The sequence below is a fragment of the Cheilinus undulatus genome, linkage group 12 (assembly GCF_018320785.1).
Source record: "Cheilinus undulatus linkage group 12, ASM1832078v1, whole genome shotgun sequence".
Lineage (NCBI taxonomy): Eukaryota > Metazoa > Chordata > Actinopteri > Labriformes > Labridae > Cheilinus > Cheilinus undulatus.
In genome coordinates, this window is record NC_054876.1 from 34,036,199 (window position 1) to 34,057,072 (window position 20,874).

At 40.1% G+C, this 20,874-nt stretch overlaps 1 protein-coding gene across 1 annotated transcript; it reads left to right on the forward strand.

The window, feature by feature from the left end:
- Positions 1-4,794: 4,794 nt before the first annotated feature.
- dlat (dihydrolipoamide S-acetyltransferase (E2 component of pyruvate dehydrogenase complex)) lies at positions 4,795-16,189 on the forward strand. The gene is made up of 14 exons (XM_041801967.1): positions 4,795-5,214; positions 7,645-7,746; positions 7,832-7,956; positions 8,141-8,300; positions 9,267-9,393; positions 9,552-9,745; positions 9,842-9,983; positions 10,132-10,199; positions 11,182-11,289; positions 11,569-11,676; positions 11,775-11,893; positions 12,307-12,469; positions 14,887-15,023; positions 15,103-16,189. Exons 1-14 carry the CDS (start codon positions 4,960-4,962, stop codon positions 15,230-15,232), a joined length of 1,938 nt encoding a protein of 645 aa, XP_041657901.1. The 5' UTR covers positions 4,795-4,959; the 3' UTR covers positions 15,233-16,189.
- The last annotated feature ends 4,685 nt before the right edge of the window (positions 16,190-20,874 follow it).

Below are 20,874 nucleotides of genomic sequence, written 5' to 3' on the forward strand. Positions count from 1 at the left end.
CATTAAACTGTTGAACTGATAAGACAGCCATATGCCAGATGTATACTACTGTTTCTATAATGCTTTAAAATGTCAAATTATATTTTTAAAAATACTTCAATAAAATTTCTGGAAATAAAACTGAATTTGATCAATTTGGAAGAGTTCTCAGCTTTGTAAAGAGGGTTAGGGGTGTAGGTTTCCTATGAATACACAACTTAGTACCTGACAGCAAGCGTAAGTGTCCTATGAATACACTACTTAGAACCTGACAGCAAGAGTAAGTGTCCTATGAATACACTACTTAGAACCTGACAGCAAGCGTAAGTGTCCTATGAATACACTACTTAGAACCTGACAGCAAGCGTAAGTGTCCTATGAATACACTACTTAGAACCTGACAGCAAGCATAAGTGTCCTATGAATACACTACTTAGAACCTGACAGCAAGCGTAAGTGTCCTATGAATACACTACTTAGAACCTGACAGCAAGCGTAAGTGTCCTATGAATACACTACTTAGAACCTGACAGCAAGCGTAAGTGTCCATGAATACACTACTTAGAACCTGACAGCAAGCGTAAGTGTCCTATGAATACACTACTTAGAACCTGACAGCAAGCGTAAGTGTCCTATGAATACACTACTTAGAACCTGACAGCAAGCGTAAGTGTCCTATGAATACACTACTTAGAACCTGACAGCAAGCGTAAGTGTCCTATGAATACACTACTTAGTACCTGACAGCAAGCGTAAGTGTCCTATGAATACACTACTTAGAACCTGACAGCAAGCGTAAGTGTCCTATGAATACACTACTTAGAACCTGACAGCAAGAGTAAGTGTCCTATGAATAGACGACTTAGTACCCAACAGCAAGCTTAAGTGTCCTATGAATAGAAGACTTAATACCCGACAGCAAGCGTAAGTGTCCTATGAATAGACTACTTAGAACCTGACAACAAGAGTAAGTGTCCTATGAATAGACTACTTAGTACCCGACAGCAAGCTCAAGTGTCCCATGAATAGAAGACTTAATACCCGACAGCGAGCGTAAGTGTCCTATGAATAGACGACATAGTACCAGACAGCAAGAGTAAGTGTCCTATGAATAGACTAATAAGAACACATTGAAACCTGGACCCACTGTGGGGGTAACAATACTCATTACTGTTTAAATATTGCTTTTTCGTTATTATACATACAGTGAAAAGGTCCTCCAGAAATGGCCAGAGGATATTTTTTTGTCACTTCAAAGTAAAAAGAGTCCATAGACAGAGATGTCCAGTCAAACCAGTTTATTTGGGATTGGTTAGGATAGTATACAGTGTTATAGCAGCAAAGAAACAAAGAGACAAGCATCAAACCGTTTGCACTTGAAATGGTCAGACACAAAAATAGCAAATACATTTTCCAACAGAAACTACTCACACACTGGACACTAGTTAGAGCCTATATTGACTGCAAGTTAGAGCATATATTAACTGCTAGTTGGAGCCTATATTGAATACTATTCAAAGCCTATGTTGAACACTAGTAAGAGTCTATATTGACTGCTAGTTAGAGCCTATGTTGAACACTAGGTAGAGCCTATATTGAACACTAATTAGAGCCTTTATTGAACACTAATTAGAGCCTATATTGAACACTAATTAGAGCCTATATTGAACACTAATTAGAGCCTATATTGAACACTAATTGGAGCCTATATTGAACACTAATTAGAGCCTATATTGAACACTAATTGGAGCCCATATTGAACACTAATTAGAGCCTATATTGAACACTAGTTAGAGCCTTTATTGATGACTTTTAGAGTCTTTTCTGACCACTAGTTATAGCCTATATTGAAAAATTGTTTCTCCAGTGTCTTAGCAGATTTTCTCCTGTTGCTGAAGTCCAGTGTATTTTATCACTCTCCGTCTTGAATTGTGCTTGGCTCAGTTTGGAGAGGTGAGGTAACCTCTTGATCGTCTGGTTGATGTCACTGAGTGTGAGTTTTTCTCTTTCTGTCAGATCATCTGAATAATTAAGTAACGGTACCACTATCACAGCCTTTGGAAAGGTTTCTTTTGCTGCTTTATGCATCTCTGCTATTTGTGCCTTCAAAAGTTCTGGACTTTCAGTGCTCCTATCGTTTATCCCAAATGACAAGATCACTTTTTCTACGTAGTCTTCTGTTGGAGTTTTCAGCAAAATGTGCAGGGCATCGCTTGTTTTTGCTCCTGTGAACGACTCTACCTGCACTCTGTTATTTCTGTATTTTGGGAGTCTAGAGAGATTTGAATCACCCAGAATCAGAATTGGTCTGTGGACCGTTAACATCCAGGTTTCATATTTATCATTGCTGTGCTCATGCCCCTGGTAAAGTGGTTGGTGGTCCATATGTTCCTTCCATCTTTTTTCTGCCCTTTCTACAGCTTCAGCATTAAAATCTACCAGCTCCCTTCTGCACCAGTTTACTGCCACAGGCCAAGCCTCCTCCCAGCAGCTAGTGTCACAGTTAAGTATTTGAATTGGAAAATCAACTATAGTTTGCTCAAAATATACAGCTAACTGGGTAATTGTTCTGTCTGTCCAAAGGGAGTGGTGAGCATTGATTTGTCTTTGTAGATCCAGATCAATGTGATCTGTATTTATAGCTGATCTTAATTTTTTGGAGGCTGCCTCTAAATTATTCAACTCTAATGCTGTGTTCTTTAAGTCTAAGCAGAAGAGAAGGTGGTGGTGGGCTTTTATGAAGAACTTGAGGTGTTTGGCTAGTTTTTTAGGCTTGAAAACACTTGTCATTGTTGTTTTGTTGAGCAGTTTAAGGACAACTAAGGTTTCTTTGGCTCTGTTGTTTGTTCAATCTTAGTCCTTGCAGCTGTTAGAATTAAGGCAATGATGCTGTCACTGAAAAAAATAACCTGCCTCTAAAGTTTAGTCCTGGTGCTTTTCTGGTGCTATCCTGCTTTGTTTTTGGTATGCTCTTGTTAACACCGGTGGGTTTTCCAAGCCTCCTAAGATATCACAGATTTCTCTACAACTTAAATTTTTTGTAGCTCCCTAAATAACGGTTAGGTCTGAGGTAAGCTCCAAAGTTTCCGGAAGAAAAAATGCAGAAGGGGAGCTCTGAAAAGAGCTGTTTTTGCTTGGATCAGCAAAGGTCAAAGGTCTGTCTCAGCAGGAGCAGCAAGTACTTCTGGGCTAGTCTTCTGAAGTTGGGTGCTCCCATGTGGTCCAGCTGGTCTTCTCTGGTGAGGGGTCAGGAAGAGGAGTGAATCCTGGGTCCTCCTCCATGACTTATAAGAGCTGGTAATGGGGGGTGTGGCTTCTCAGCAGGGCTGATGAAGGATTGCATTGTTCTCAAAAGGCCACACCTACTGTGTTTCATGAGTTATTGAAACTTTAAAATCAAGTTATTGTTCCAAAACATCAATAACACATGTAAGTAAAAATAAAATTAATATGTACTATGGTAAAGTCTGGAAAAGTGAACTTATTTGGTGGAACTCTGTGGGTTTCATCACTGTACCTGTAAGCACTGTACATGGTGTACTTTTAGACATTTTACTGCCACTATGTTGTCTTAAAATCCAACTACGACTGCAGTAAATTCCATCTTATAAACGGAGTTGTTGGATCAGCCAACAGGTATTGGACGAGTGTCTAATTCTTGGTCTTATTTCATTTAATTTGATTTAGTACACTGTTGAATTCAGAGCATTGTTTGCTGATAGGGTAACGGTATTGATATTTGATTATGTTTTACGACACTTCTTTCTCTTGGGCGGCAGGACAAGGAGAAGAGCCTTCACCTTTATTATGTACAAGTCTCATTAAGTAATTATAGTTAGTTTTGATATTAGGGCCATTTGTTTGGGACCAAAAGAGATGTAAAATTGTATTTTGCAAGTTCTAGGGGAAACAGGAAGTTTGAGATGCTCTGGGCAACTGCTGATTGGTCAGATGGTGCGATCTCCACTGATTGGCTTAGAAAAATCATTCTGGTTCGATGGTATCACAGAGAGTTTTTAATGTGAATGTGGCATTAAACAACAAGCCAAACAGATAATCAAAAACTGAATTTGATCCCTTTGGGAGATCCAAGCTTTGTAAAGAGGGTTAGGACTCATTTAGGTGACAATGGTTGAAGTCCAGAGAGCTCTTAGCATTCCACACCTACTGTATCAGTGGGTTATTAACCTATGAATAGACTAATTAGTACCTGACAACAAGAGTAAGTGTCCTATGAATAGGCTAATTGGAACACATTGAAACCTGGACCCACTGTAGGGGAAGCCATTTTCATTTATGTTTCCATAATGCTTTTTAACGTTAAAATTTTTTAGAAAACAAGGTTCCTCCAGGAAGTGTTTGAGGCCACTCTAAATCCCTTGACTTTTGAATCAATGTATAGTTCCTAAACAACAATAACACATATAAATTAAAACAATATTAAAAAGCATTAAGGTAAAGTCTGTAAAAAAATAAGTATTTAGTGGAACTGTATGAATTTCATCTTTATTAGATGGCTGTCCTACATGCATTGTACCTGTAAGCACTGTACATGGTGTACTTTTAGACATTTTACCGCCACTATGTGGTCTTAAAATGCAACTACGACTGCAGGAAATCGCATCGTATAAACCGAGTTGTTGGTTCAAACCACCAGTTATTGGACAAGTTTCTATTTCTTAGTTTTATTTCATTTAATTTGATTAAGTGTTCTGTTTTATTAAGAGTGTTGTTTCTTGTTCGGGTTTTGGGGGATGATATTTGAATATGTTTTACGACACTTCTTTCTCTCGGACGACAGGACAGGGAGGAGAGCCGTAAAGTGTGGTGTTTTGGACGGGAGGAGGTCATTAGAAAGTGAGGAGTAGGTACTGCCCGGCTGGAAAGGCACGGAGACCTTTGGTGCCAGTGTATCTCTGATGCCTGAGTGAGATAAATACATTATTCTACGGCTCTGTGTAGTGCTTCAACCGCTGCGAAATGCTTCGTCTCATCCTGCGGCTCAGGCCGTCCGCCGGGCTCTCCTGTCCCCGTGCCCTCCCGGCAGGGCCTGCTATGCTTAGCTCCCGCTCCGTTCCTGGAACCGGGCGACTGAGGCGACTTCACAGCGGTGCTGGGTCCCGGGCGATGTGTTTGACAACCGGTCTGAGCCACAGAGCAGCCCTGCTCAGGTGTCCACAGCTTGCAGGTAGCTGTCAGAGCACGCGCTTCTACAGCCTGCCGCCACACCAGAAGGTAACGTTTCATGACCGGTTGCTATAGCACCGACGTTAACGGCAATAGTTAGCATGACCTCCCGAGCTAGCCAGAGGTAGCACGGTGATGTGCCAAGCACGCCCTGCCACGCCTTCAAAGGTTAACACAACTGTAGCGAAATTAAATCACGGAAACACTGTTTAAGCAGTTTAACCTGACATACATGTATTTATTTAATGTCAACATGCGAAACCAGTCACTACTTTGAAATTTTACTATGTGGCTACTAGCCCAAACTCCCTTTAATTCAGCCGACAAACATTGTTTACATGTGAAAAAAGTGTCCAGAGATCCCCATTAATTTGCTTTTGGCATTTTCCTGCCAGTATTTTGCATTAGCCGTTTATTTGTAAGACATTTGCCTGTTGTTAATGGGATAGCAGACCTAATAGGACTAGTGTCTGAGCTCGGGGCTCCAGTGTCCCTTTATATAACACCAGCATGCACATACTAAGGAACTGTTGCTAAAAGCATTTTTTCTCCATCTTTCATATCTATCATGCCTCAGATGTTATATCCCAAAACTGTGGGTCACTTCTGTCACACATACTAATTTCAAGCAGGTAATGTGCATGTGGCTGGGTCAACAAGTATGCTACATTACATAGGGCTGGAAATGAGAAGCTTTAACAGTTGATAAATTAAGACAAACTGTCATAAATGTAGATTTACTGATTTTGGAAACATCTATCCAAGATTACTCTGCCCTTTAAATGAAGGCACTTGTACACAATATGTATGCCATCAGGTGTTGCATGGCCTTGACAGATAACTAATAAATCACAGATGTGGTGAAAGGCAGCTGTACAATGGTCACTTATTGAGCAAGGGAATGAGAGGATGACGATTAAGCAGCTTCATTTACAGTGCTTATAAAAGAATTCACCCTTGTGGATGTGTTTCCCTTTTATTGATTTAATAAATAAATAAAGGTTAATATGATTTGTGTTTTTTACTCCCAAAAAAACCTTTAATGTCAAAGTGTAAACAGATTTATACAAAGTAATGTCAGTTGAATAAAAATATCTAAGGTAAAATAAGTTACTGCATACATTTTCGACCCCTTCCAGTGTATCTTTGCTTGCAATCACAGCACGTGAGTCTTTGTGGATAGGTTGCATTCAGGCTTGCACATCAGGACACTGCAGTTTTACTCCATTCTTCTTTGCAAAACAGATCAAGCTCTGTCAGGTTGCATGGGTGTGAAAAGCCCTTTTCAAGTCCAGCCACAAATGCTCTATCAGAATGAGTTCAGGTCTTTGTCTCTGCCACTCCAAGATGTTCATCTTGTTGTCTTTAAACCATTTCAGTAGCTGGAAAACAAATCTTCTTCCAAGATAGTTCTCCTGCAGACTGAATAAGATTGTCCTCCAGGATTTCCTATATTTTAATCAATTCATATAACCCTCTACCTTTACAAGCCTTTCAGGGCTGGCTGCCAAGAAGCATCCCCACAGCATGATGCTGCCATCACCATGCTTCACATTGAGGGTGGTGTGTCTGCGTTGATGGACAGCGTTTGGCATGTGCTAAACATAGTGCATTTTGATGGCCAGAAAGCACCATCTTGGTCTCTCCAGAGCAAAGAACTTTCTTCCACTTGACCATGGAGTCTCCCACATATCTTTTCATGAACTCTAGTTAAAATGTCATGAGTTTTATTCAACATGCCACTCTCCCATGAATCTTTGAATGGTGAAGATACCAGGCAACGGCTGTTGTAATGCACAGTTTCTCCCATCTCAGCTGCTGAAGCTTGTAACTCTTTCAGAGTAGTCACAGGTGTCTGGGTGGCCTCTCTCACTAATGTCCTTCTTGCACAGTCTCTCAGTTTATAAGGGGGACTCGATCTGGGCAGATTTACACGTGCCATAGTCACTCCATTTCTTGATGATGGATTTAATGAACTCCACCCCCTAAATTATACTTTTCAGTAACCCTTTCTTTGAGTTGCTTGGAGTGTTCTTTTGTCTTCATGGTGTAATGGTAGCCAGGAATACTAATTAGCCAGTGACTGGACCTTCCAGACACAGGTGTCTTAATACTACATTCACTTGAGACACATTCACTGCACCATGGCAATCCCTGTTTCACTAAGTACTGGACTACAAGCACCAACTGGCTCTGTTGAATTAGGTCATTCACTTTAAAGGGTGAATATTTATGCTGTGACTTATTTAACATTGCATATTTTTTTTGATTGGCATGGCTTTGTAGAAATCTGTTTTCACTTTGACAATAAAGAGTTTATTATATTGAACAAGATTGGTTAATAAAATCAATAAAAAGTTAAAACATCTGATGAATGCTTTTCATAGGCCCTGTACATCACCTGATGTTGGTTAGTACTGCAAAGCCCTATCATGAAGCACTTGGTTTGATTTTCCTAATCTGTTTTCTGTTTATCAGGTGGAGCTTCCTGCACTGTCACCCACCATGCAGACAGGAACGATTGCTCGCTGGGAGAAGAAGGAGGGAGAAAAAATCAGTGAGGGTGACCTTATAGCCGAGGTCAGAAGTTTTGCATGTGCACACATGTTTGTGAGAAGCATCACTAGCCACATTATAAAATATGAAATATGTATATGTTTTGTAGGTGGAGACTGACAAAGCAACAGTAGGCTTTGAGATGCTGGAAGAGTGCTATTTGGCAAAGATTCTGGTTCCTGAAGGGACCAGAGATGTCATTGTTGGAGCTGTAATCTGCATCACAGTTGACAAGTAAGTGTTCTTATCTGATTCATGGAATATAGACCAAAAGTAAGATGCGCTCACACAAGAAATGTGCAGTAAATGTTTATGATTAGAATTCTTCTACATAATCCTTACTGTTCATTCTATGTTGCAAATTTTCTTGCATTTGTAAAGATGTGGTTGTGAAGTGTGTGCACATTTCCCCTTTCAGCCCCGACCTCATTCCAGCCTTTAAAGACGTCACACTGGACTCACTTGGAGCAGCAGGTGCGGGTCCCTCACCTGCTGCCTCTGCTCCTCCTCCTCCTGCTGCTGCTCCTGCGCCTGCTCCTCCCGCCGCCCCAGGCAGCTCTTACCCCACACACATGAAGGTAGGCATGTTCTCATATAAATAAAGAACAGTCAAGTGTGGAGTTGTTGCTGAGTCAAGCAGTGTAGTGGGTGTTTACAGTCACAGTGACCTGTAGCTACGCCTATACTTCTATCAGGGTTGTTTAGTCTTATTGTCTGTGTGTGTACAGATCATTGTGTTCCTTTCTGCATATCAATGCAGAACAGCTGAATAGAGTTATTTTGTTGTATTTGCAGTTATATCTCTGATAATGAAACAGGAAATCCCTTTTCTCTTTGATGCATCCTTTAAATTTCTCCATATGGCTTAAAATTTTTAATCAAAAACTTGAGACAAAATGTATGGTCTTTTTAACTTCATGATGTGTACATATTTTCAAAAAGTCATGCAAAGAAATGTAAGAAAAATGTAATAATAACAGGGCAGGTTCTTATTTTTTGATACACACAATCAAATAACACTGCTGCTTTACTAGCAGTTCTGCTCGACTCATGTCATAAAGTTTGGACAGATTAAAATAATTTATGGTACATCGAGATAAAACAGCATTTAAAAGTCAGTTATTAATCTTGGTAATGTCACTGGAACAAGTTGTTAGAGTGGCCTCAAGCCACTTGCATGAAATTGGTCAAGTATTCTCTTATTCTGGCTGTATTTAACAAGTCTGCTGATGCCCAGCTGTCTAGGCTACTTCTGCTGTTAAGCAAAAGAACAATGAATTACTATACTCTGTTAGGAAAGGTGTTTTTATCATTCAGCCAAAGAGACTATTGTCTGAGGCCGAAGAGTAGATTTAATCTCACAGGGACTGCTCTGATAAAAAGTCCTCTGCCAGACTGGAGCGTGGGATGTCAGATTGACATCATAAGGCTGAGGCTCTATAGGACACAGTTAACAAAAATGTGTGTCACTTGTTTCCCTGCAAGCAATGAAGGTTTAATTCCCATGTCTTGACCTTTTCTGCTATTTTCTGTGCATGTTGCAGATCACACTTCCTGCTCTGTCTCCCACCATGACGATGGGGACAGTGCAGCGTTGGGAAAAGAAGGTTGGAGAGAAGCTGAGTGAAGGAGATCTGCTGGCAGAGATTGAGACTGACAAGGCAACCATTGGTAACTGGCTTGAAGACTTGTTATTTTAGATCTGATTTATTCCCGCATTTATGTCTGAACCAGGTGTGATTTGCTGCAACTGTTTAGTGTCCTGGTTTTAAAGTAAGCCTAGTTAAAGTCATTTTTTCCACATGTCACTTTTATGTGATTGCATGCAGGCTTTGAGGTGCAGGAGGAAGGATATTTGGCCAAAATCATGATAGAAGAAGGAACTCGGGATGTTCCTCTGGGAACGCCACTCTGCATCATTGTAGAGAAAGAAAGTGACATAGCTGCCTTCAAGGATTATGTAGAGACCGGAGTGGCAGAGGTTTCCATGCCACCTCCTGCTCCAGCACCCACACCCGCTCCAGTGAGATGCAGATTTTACCCCTTTCAGCCCAAATAAAGTTTTGTAATACATTTCACAAATATGATGTGATTTATGAGCATTTTGTCTGCGTTTCAGGCTGCAGCTCCAGCTCCTGCAGCACCCACTCCTCCACCCGCAGCCGCTGCCCCAGCAGCACCCAGGAAAGGTCGTGTGTTTGCAAGTCCACTTGCCAAGAAACTCGCTGCTGAGAAAGGAATTGACCTGGCACAGGTCAGCGGTAAGTTACCAATACGCAGGTAGTCTGTGAGGTCTGTAATTATAAAAAAAGGAGGGAACTCTTGTGAAATACTCAACACTGAGCAAGGATATAAAATGTAATCTAAGTGTGTTATATGCGTTAGATTGAGGTGTTTTTGTCCATCCAGGCACTGGTCCTGATGGACGCATCACCAGGAAAGATATTGACAGCTTTGTGCCACCGAAGGCTGCACCTGTGAGTGAACATTGAACACTTTTGTGTAATTTATTAAACATTATGTTTATCTAGAATCATTTTTATACCTTACACATAACTAAAACTTTGTTGCTGGTTTAGATGTATGTTACATGTAAGTGTTTCTCTTGAGCTTTGAACCATTAAAAGTCCAAAAGTAGAATTTTGAAAACCTAAAGTTTTGTTTAATTAGTTTATCACTTTTCTCAGACTTATTGAATGTTGAATTAGTATTTTTAAAAGTTTGTTTCGTACATATTAAGGCTTTTGCATACTGAGTCAGTTTTTCTCTCCAAATTTCCACGTTGAAAAACTCATGTTGTTCTAACCATGTTTGCAGAAACTTAAGTCCATCGTTACTTTTTCTGCCCAAGTAATTTAAACTGGTGAGAGATAATTCAGAACAGTGTCTGCTGCTTTCTTGTCGCTCACTCGCTTGCCCCATCCCTCCTCTCTCTCCCTCACACTGAAATCTTGCCTTAACATCTCACCTTGCCTGTGTATTAAGTAGATTTAAAAAAAAAAAGAACATAATCGATAGTGTGCTCATGGCCATCTAACAAAAACTAAATCAAAAAAGCTGATCTCCATTCCTCCAACCTGACACAGTGCTATAACACATGTAGTGCCTTGTCAGGATGGATTGATCTAGTATGTTTTTTATGAAGTGAAAGAGCCATAGAATTATTCTCAATCTTTATTCCTCTATACAGAACAAAAAATTGCCATGTTCTCTTTCATGTGCTCTTTTTTTATAACAAATCTGTAGACATGCAGCTGAAAAATAACAGACTCAATATGCAAAGGCTTCTAGTTGCAGTAATTTAAAATTGTAATGAAATTGATTGTTTTACCTCCTGTTCTGTATAAGAAATTTCATTTGAAGTTTGAACTTTTGCATAATAATAGTTATTGAACCAAACTTGTGTTCAAGTTTTGTTGTAATTCTTTTTAAACTAAATCAAGTCATTTCTGTTGGCAGGCGGTAGCTGCTGCTCCCGCTCCAGCCGCAGCTCCAGCTGCTCCTGCAGCTGCTGCTGCTGCACCAGCCGGGACCTTTACAGACATCCCTATCAGCAACATCCGCAAGGTGAGATCAAACACACTAATTAATTTTTTTGAATAAAGGCTTATTCCCATACTCCTTTTTAAAACAACAGTTTGAATTCCTTATATGCTTGTTTTCTGCCCTGTTAGTACGGATGTTTTGAAAGCTATGAGACCAGTGTTAAAGGTTCCCAAAGAGTAGCTGTTATCTTACTGGTTCCCCCCTGAAAGTCAGCACTCACTGACTCTAAACACAGCCCACAAATATAATGTAATGAGCTGCAGATCAAAGCTTAAGTGTTTGTTTGTATACCTCCTGCAGGTCATTGCTCAAAGGTTGATGCAGTCCAAGCAAACGATCCCCCACTATTATCTGTCAGTAGATGTTAACATGGACCAAGTGATCCAGCTTCGACAAGAACTTAATGCTGTGAGTCTGAGATCATAACAGAATAAAAAACATGACACTGTCTGGAAAATATCATGTTGTTTGAGTCATATTTTAAACCTTCTCCTCTCCTCTTGCAGGAAGTGAAAACTCAGAATATCAAGCTTAGTGTAAATGATTTCATCATCAAAGCCAGCGCCCTGGCCTGCCTCAAAGTTCCTGAGTGCAACTCCTCCTGGTTGGACACAGTGATCCGCCAGTAAGTAAACACACTTGAACGGAGATGTGCTGGTGTTTAAATGTTTCAGATTTTGAAATAAGGAGAACTACGAAGGTTGGTGTGTAGATGTAATAATGACCTGATCAGAGGGCATGATCTGGACCAACTCTCCTTCAAAAACCAGCTCTTTCAAACCAGTCTGTGTTTGCTTTTTTATTTTCTCTAAATTACATTTCTTTGCACTTAAAATTCTAATTCTTATTTAAAAAACAATTCTTTGACCTCTTTGAAAAGAGTTTTGTTTTTAAAATGCAGCTGTTTCCACTTACCAGCAGAGGGCAGTTAAAGCACAAAAATTCCAAACCAAATTTCCTCACTTCCTTTGCAAGAGTCTCACAGATGACATTTCTGTGCAGCATCTTTATTTAACTTGTTTTAACATTTTTTTTCAGGAATCATGTGGTGGATGTGAGTGTAGCTGTGAGCACAGCCAGCGGTCTTATCACACCCATAGTGTTTAACGCCCACACCAAAGGATTGGCTGCCATCTGCTCTGATGTGTCATCTCTCGCTGCCAAAGCCAGAGAAGGCAAACTGCAGCCACATGAGTTCCAGGTATGACGGAATCTGATCTTTTGCTGTGTTGGAGTCTCAGTGACACATCAATGATGTGATGTACAGGCCCCAATTTCAAAATGGTTGTGTTGTTGTGGAAAATATGACTTAACCCTCCAAGACCGGCGTTGCTGTATACAACAAGGAGAGGCGTGTTATTTAAAGTTTAATGACTTTTGAACCGAGCTATAACAACCAATGGCAGGCTGCAGACTGCTTTAATAATGACTGAAATTCCCCAAAGTACAAAGACTTTTTTGTAAAAATGTGAATATTAAAGACTTTTTTATCATAGACAGATAAATGGTATTTACTGTATTTAAAACATTGCTCTTTTAAAATTCAAGTGACATTGCAGCAGCAACACATGTTCTTAAAGCCCAGGTTGTCCTGAAAAGGATGTTTAGAGCATGACTGTGCACCACAGGGTTCATGTATTACAAGCTTTTTAAGACAGAAAATCCAGGCGAGACACAGTGGTTAAAAAAACAGCATAAGGCTCAGAGGGTGCGAAACAATACAATGACTTTCAAATCCATTCCAAGCTATATTCAGCTGAATACAGCACAAAGACAAGATATTTAAACTTCAGAATATATAAACACTTCGCATTTGATGCTTGCAAAATGTTCCCAAAAAGCTGAGACAGGGGAAAGAAAAGACTGGGAAAGTCATGGAATGTTCAAAAACCACCTGGGACTTTCCACAGATTCGTTGATTTATGGGTAACAGGTAATAATCTCATGACAGGGTTTAAAAGGAGAACTCCTGAAAAGCTTGGTTGTAGAAAATCAACAATGTTCTCCACTGTGTTAAAGACCGCACTGGCAAAAAGTCCAGCAGTTTATCAAGAATATGTGTAATTATAAGGAATTAAAAAAAAAAAAAAACTCTACATCTACAGCTCATTGTATCACCAGAAGATTCAGAGAATCTGGGTAAGTGTTTGCATGTAAGGGGCAAGCCAGAAACCAACGTTGCATGTCTGTGACCTCTGATCATTCAGGCAGCAGTGCATTAAAAACTGGCATCTTATTGTGATGGCTATTATAATATTAGCACAGGAACACTTTGGTAAACAACTGTCAATTGACTAACCTAAAGTGGAAAAGTGTGTAGTCTGACGAGTCCACATTCAAATTGTTTTTGGAAATATTTGCCATCCAGTCCTCCAAGCTTGAAGGGGAAAGGACCATCTAAATTGTTATCCATGCAAAATTCAAATGCAAGCTTCTGAGATGGTATTGGGGTGTACTGGTACCTGTTGCAAGGATAACTTGCACATATTTGAAGACACCATTATATTGAGAGGTACATGCAGGTTTTAAAAATAGTCACATCCTGCATGGATCATAGTAAAAGAGTGCCGGTACTAGACTGGCCTGCATGCAATCAAGATCTGTCTGACATTACGAGGTAATTAAGTAAGTAAGGTTTTTTATATAGCACTTCTCACGGACAGCAGTCACAAAGTGCTTTACACAGACAAAAAAATACAGCGAATAAAAGTGATTGTTATGAGATCACCACATGACCCAATAGTCATAGCAACAATAGAACAACACAGTATAAACAGTTCACATTACATTAATGAAAAATCAATAAACCAAAAGCCTGTCTAAACAGGTGAGTCTTTAACTGACTTTTAAAGTCATTAGCAGAGCGCAACGACAGGGGCAGCTCATTCCACATTTTAGGGGCAATGGCTTGAAAAGCTCTATCACCCCGAGTCTTTAGGTGAGCGTGTGGGACAGAGGGATATTCTTATGTGTTTGATCTAAGGGGGCGGGATGTCTGGTAGGGGTGGATGACTTCTGACAAATAATCTGGAGCTTGACCATGCAGGGATCTGTAAGTGAGTGTGAGGATCTTGAACTTGATTCTGAAAGTAACGGGAAGCCAGTGAAGGGATTTGAGTACAGGAGTGATGTGGGAGAATTTGTGTGACCTTGTTAGTACTCTGGCTGCAGCGTGTTGGACTGACTGAGGTATGGCACATTATGAAGCACAAAATATAGCAACTTAGACCTTTAAGTTTTGAGGAAAGACATCAAGAAAGAATAGGATGGAATTCCTTTTTCACTTCAACAATTATTATCTTCAGTCCTCTGGTGCTTACAGTGTTTTTGGAAGAAAAGAATTTGTAACACAGTTGTAAGCACACTCCATGCTCCTGTCCCAGCTTTTTTGGAACATGATACAAGCATTAACTTCAGAATGTGTGTACATTTGTTATCTCATCTTTGTGCTGTATTCAGCTGAATATAGGTTGAAAAGTTTTCGCAAGTAACTGAAATCTGTTTTTATTCACATTTTACACTTTGTTCCAACTTTTTTGGGATTAGGGTTTGTGCCAAGCAATTACTGTCTTAAACAGAAAATTTTTATTGTTCTTCTGTCTTATGTTTTTCCACCAGGGAGGTACTTTCACAATCTCTAATTTGGGAATGTTTGGCATCAAGAACTTCTCAGCGATCATTAACCCTCCTCAGGCGTGTATCCTCGCTGTCGGAGGCTCAGAGAAACGGTTGATCCCTGCTGATAACGAGAAAGGGTGAGAGTCATGACTGCATTACAGTGACAGGCTGAGCACATTTATAAGCTGTAATCTGATGCATTCTTTGGTTTCGCAGGTTTGATGTAGTTAACATGATGTCAGTGACGCTGAGCTGTGACCACCGGGTGGTGGATGGAGCCGTCGGCGCGCAGTGGCTCGCAGAATTCCGAAAGTTCCTGGAGAAACCCGTCACCATGCTGTTGTGATTGGACTAGACTGCCAGTTTAAATAAAAAACTGCAGCAGCAGGCTGAGGCCTCTCATGGAAGTGAGAAGCCAGCCTACCACCAGGTCACTCCCAGTTATCCTAAAGGGGAAGAGGCAGAACTCACTCCGCTTCCCTGTCTGTCTCTCCTCCTGCTCTCGCTCGCTCTCTCTCTCTCTCTCTCTCTCTCTCTCTCTCTCTCTCTCTCTCTCTCTTTCATTTCTATTTATTGAGGCCCCCTCTCATGACAGACCAGAGTTAGAATCATTTATCCTAGAATAGAGACTGGCTTTTGTCACTCAAACAGTGATAATGTTTTACAAAGGGAAGTGTTACATGTCCAGCCAGCAAACAAATTAATCCCAAAACCTACGGGTTTGTGTGCGTGTGTGTTTGTTGGTCAAAACTTATCAATTATGTGTAAATGTGATAAAAAAGAGCAGGAAAAGGAGCTTTCTACGGGTTCAAGTCTTTGGAAATGGTTTCAATCTTTATTTTGTCTGCCTGCTGGCAAGTAAGAGAATAAATGTGGGTTAACTTTAAGTTCCACAGACCTCTTTAAATCTACACACAGTCATACAAACCTTTCCCTGTTTAGTGACCACACACATCAAGTCAGATATTTAGTGTGTTTTCTGTGGATTGATACTACAGTGTGTATACTTCTCACTGTGGAAAGAACACAGTGCTGTATATATGTATGGATATCGGTTTAAATAACCAAGCTCTGATGAGGCCTCGCCATATGATTTAAAATCTGTACAGTCCAAAAATAACAACAAATGCTCCTATAGGAAGTCCTGAACAGTTCTGCCAACTCTTTCTCTTCCATGAGGATGTTTTATTTTCTAGTCTCAGAGAAAAACACTCACCTGTAAGATGTTCTGTATTTCACAGCTGAAACGCACAAGGCTGGTGCTGGATGTTATTTGTTGTTTGAATAAATTGGGAGAAGTCAACCTTGAGCCAACCTGGTTTAAGTTTTTATAGCTTGAGTATTTTAAGAGCAGATACAATAAAATACTTTACAACAAAAAGGTTATTTTTAAGCTTGTGTCAAATGAAGTACAGCTATGTCTCAGTCTTTTTTTCATAGTGTGCATAACAAAAGGAAATAGAATAGAGGATGTCTTCAGTCCCGTGAGTCAGATATGGCTGCGGATTCATGCAGGCCCACACAATAAAAAAGCACCAGAAAATGCTGAAACTATCTCTTTGATATGAAGATTTAATTATTTTGGTATAGCTCTCCTAAATTGAAATGTGTACAGTTAAGTCAATTTGTAATTGGTCAGTGACACTTTTTTAATTTTTTGCTTCTATTTACTACCACAAATGATATTAAATAAAACAATCAAGATGGAACTGTATTGTAGACTTTCAGCTTTGATTTAACAGGTTTTACAGAAAAAGACATTTTATCAGGTGTATTTCAATTAGCAGGGGCTCAAAAGTATTTGGGAAATTCAATGAGAAGCATTTTCATGGCTATGTTTGGTCTTTTCCCTCAGTACTTCAAGACAAAAGAAAAAAAGGTCTGGAGAGGATTTTGACATTGAATTGGCATCTAATAGCTTTTTGGCTTTGGCTACAGTGATGATAAAAAGTATTCACCCCTTGGTTGTTTACCCTTTTATTGATTTTATAAATCATTCGTGGTCAAAATAATTAGGCTTTTTTTAAAAAAAAAAAACTTTAATGTCAAAGTGAAAACTGATTTCTACAAACTAAAATATGTAATGATCAGGCTGTCCTCACAAACTGAGTGGCAAGATGGGGGACTTGAAAGAGGCCACCAAGACACCTGTGACTACTCTGAAGGAGTTACAAGCTTCAGCAGCTGAGATGGGAGAGACCCTGCATACAACAGCTGTTGTGGGTTCTTCACCAGTCAAAGCTTTATGGGAGAATGGCAAAGAGAAAGCCACTGTCGAAGAAAACTGATTAAATCTCAAATGGAGTTTGTCAAGAGGCATGTGGGGGACTTCATGGTCAAATGGAAGAAAGTTCTTTGGTCTGACGAGAACAAAGTCATGCTGTTTGGCCATCAAACGATGCTATGTTTGGTGGACACTTAACACTGTACATCACCACAAATGCACCACCCCCACTGTGAAACACGGTGGTGGCAGCATCATGCTGTGGGGATGCTTCTCGGCAGGTGGCCCTGGAAGGCTTTTAAAGGTAGAGGGTAAAATGAATTCAACAAAATATAGGAAAATCCAAGAGGACAATCTTTTTCAGTTGGAAAGAGAACTACGGCTTGAAAGATTTATTTTCCAGCAAGACAATCACCCAAAAGTTTAAAGACAACACGGTGAATGATCTGGAGTGGCCGAGTCAAAGCCCAGACCTCTTTCCAATAGAGAATTGTGGCTGGACTTGTAAAGGGTTGTTCACGTCTGACCCCTCTGTAACCTGACAGAACTGGAGCAGTTTTGCAAAGAAGAATGGAGTACAGTGTCCAGATTTGCACACCAGACTGAGACCTATCCAAAGTGCTCAGTGCTGTGATTGGAGCAAAGCTGCATCTAGTAAATACTGACTTGATAGGGTGATAAAATCAAAGAAATAAAGACTTTAGAAGTGGCCAAATCAACATTTTGTTACTTTCTTAAAAAGAAGAAAATTTGTAACATTGGAAGGCATGGAAGATCACAGAAGACAACTAAAGTGGATGATTTCAGGACCCTTTCTCGTGTAAAGAAAAACTCTTTACAACATCAAAACAAATGAGGAACGTCAAAGCCTTTAATCGAGAGACGCCTTCATGAATGTAAACTGAGACTTTACAAGTTGCAATAACATTCAAGAACATGCAGACCTGATTAGACTCCACCAGGCTAGAATCAGATTCCTGGGACAGATGAAACCAAGATAAACATGTACCAGAATGAAGGGAAAAGAAACAGCTCATTATACAAAGCATACCACTTCATCTGTCAGACATGGTGGAGGAAAAATTCTCCTCAGTTTCTGAAGGATAAATTTTTTCGATAGCTATGTCAATCACCTGATTTCAACCCAACGGAGCATGCTTCGGCTCTGTAGCACTAGTTGTCCACTTTTGTCTTTTATTCTGACTCAAGGAAAAACTTGAAAATCATCAAAAGTCTCATTTGAATAAAAAATATCTCCTCATGTGCCACAACTAATCTGACAAATCTGTCGGGTGACTTTATTTTCTGCCCCGTGGCTTCACTGTTGACTAACATGACGCTGGTTGTGACTGGTGGAGCAGTAAACTGCAACTTATTTGGATTATCACCAGAGGACTTGGCTGACAGATGGACTTCAGTGAGTCATGAATATCTAACATTTCATGTTAATCCATCAAAAGGAAGAAACGATGGTGTTTTGTTTAGCCCATAGGTCATAAATGGATGATGTCTCCACCACCAGACGAGCTTTTGAAAGTGACAGAACCTTAACTTTGAACATTTACTGAGATCAGCGACAGACTTTAATCTTTGTCTGAGTCACTGTGCAGACATGAATGAAACTACCATTTCTCAGAAAGAAGAGAAATGATTTGGAACTTGTTAGGCAAGATAAAACTGCATCATCAAAAGTCATATATCCTGAGGAAAACACCTTTTAGGTGGGCGTTAAATAAGGTAACCACTTTGCAATAATTTATTCATAAACCATATTTTAGTATAAATATGACAGAATGTACAACTGGTAACTTTAAGTAATGGATGCTATCTCACTTGAGGGGACATATTTTACCCTTTTAAGACAAGTTTATATTGTTCTCAGAGGTCCCCAAAACATGCCTGTGAAGTTTGTTGCTGCAGAAACACTCCAGTATTGGATTTTTACATGTCTAAAAATCCCTCCGTTCCAGCCCTGCACAGAACGAGCTATTTCTGTGTCTGTAGCTTTAAATGTTACTGAGCTGTCTGACTCCGCCCCTTTCAGGAAATGGATGTGGCTCTCCTGATCCTCCTCTCAGCTTAGGATCAGGAGAGGAGGGCTGAACTTTCTTCCAAGCGGGGAGGGTCAACTAAACCTGGGGGTGGTGCTAACTCCCCACATGACATCATGAGGAGAAAATCTGGGAACGGCTTGTTTCAGCACACATTTTCTGAAAGGTAGAGAAAGAGAGGGGGGCAGGGAATGGATTCTCCTGATTCTTGGGGGGACTGTGGACAGGCCAAGGGTACATTTTGTTAGAAGAGCCTTGAAAATTGATTTTTGAATAATGTCCCCTTTAACTTCCTGGATAGAGGCCTGAGTATGACACTCATACCCACAGTGTTGTAAGGTAGTCAGATGACATGAAGCTAAATATCTGCTAAAGCTAGCTGTCAGCTAACCTCAGATTAACTTTTCCAAAGTTTCCAAAGTTTGTTTTTGTGTGTGAGTGTGTGTGTGTGTGTGTGTTTTGCTGAATTGGCTCGAAATGTTGGCTACATTACTCAACACTACACCGACAATTACTAGAAGTTTGACAATGTTTGGTCTTGTAAACTTCCAGAAAACATGCAGATAGTTCGGCAAAATTAACAGAGTACAGACTAAATACTCGGACCATATGCATATGAGGTGTATACCATAACTGAGAACTGAAAGCATATTCATCCATGCATTTGTAGTCCATTTTCCTGTACAGCAGTAATTTCCACTTTTTTCCGTCTCATTTTAACCTGGCACACCAGCTGGTAAAGGGCAGAGCCTTTAAAAAAAATACCCTGGAGGGTGATTGGATGAACATTCTGTCTGTCACATCTTTATGGGCCAATCAGAGCAAAGTGATGCCCTAGTCACTACCAAGCTGCGCCCCTGCTGAAGGAGTAGACTCCATAGAGAGTAGACATGTTAGTACACGACTTCGTACATGACGTCATTTCTGAAAAGAAAACAACTCAGTGCGGTTCTTTGTTCTTCTTCTAATGAGACTTGTTGCTGCTTGCTTATGTCACGACTCTGCCACCCTGAAAGTACTGCCCCTTGACGCTGATTGGTCCTGTCTCGTTCTAACCGGGCCCAAACTGTTCAGACTGGAGCTTTGCAAAATGGATTTGCCAGTGAGAAACATGGAAACAGGCGTATCCATCTGCCTTGCAAGGTTAGTCTTATTTTTCTTGTATTTCAGAGTTGCAAAAGTGATAAATAAATATAGAAGCAAACCTAACTTACCTCATATCATATTCTCATTTATTACAGTGAATGGGCTTTTGATTTTCTAAATCTACAAAAATAATGAGGTTTTTATGAGAGAAGAACTTTGTAGTCTCAGGATAATACATTACATTGATCCATTACAATAGGAAGATTAGTTTTTTATCCAGACATAAAGACAGAAATGCATTAAAATCACACTAAAACAACTGAAATCAATCATCAAATACTAGAGTTATCTAGATAAAACTATATGCACAGAAATAGTTCAGTTTAAATAACACAGTTTTCAGTGTTTAAAAAATCCTTAAAAAGTAAGTCTGTGCGTGACTATTCTTGAACGTCTACTGCTATGCTTTAACCACCTCCAGGGTCAGTGGGGGTCCCCAGTCTCTGGCATTGTTGTTTGAGAGTTGCAGGCTGAAAAGTCAGGGAATGCCTGGCCTAGAAGTTGGGGCTGTGTACAGGCTGTTTTCCTTAAGGCAGGTGGCATAGGTTCAAACAAGCACGTGGCCCC

Coding starts and splice junctions, on each gene's coding strand:
- dlat (XM_041801967.1), top strand. CDS start 4,960: ATGCTTCGTCTCATCCTGCGGCTCAGGCCGTCCGCCGGGCTCTCCTGT. Junction 11,290..11,568: donor CTATCAGCAACATCCGCAAG/GTGAGATCAAAC, acceptor TACCTCCTGCAG/GTCATTGCTCAAAGGTTGAT. Junction 15,024..15,102: donor CCTGCTGATAACGAGAAAGG/GTGAGAGTCATG, acceptor TTGGTTTCGCAG/GTTTGATGTAGTTAACATGA.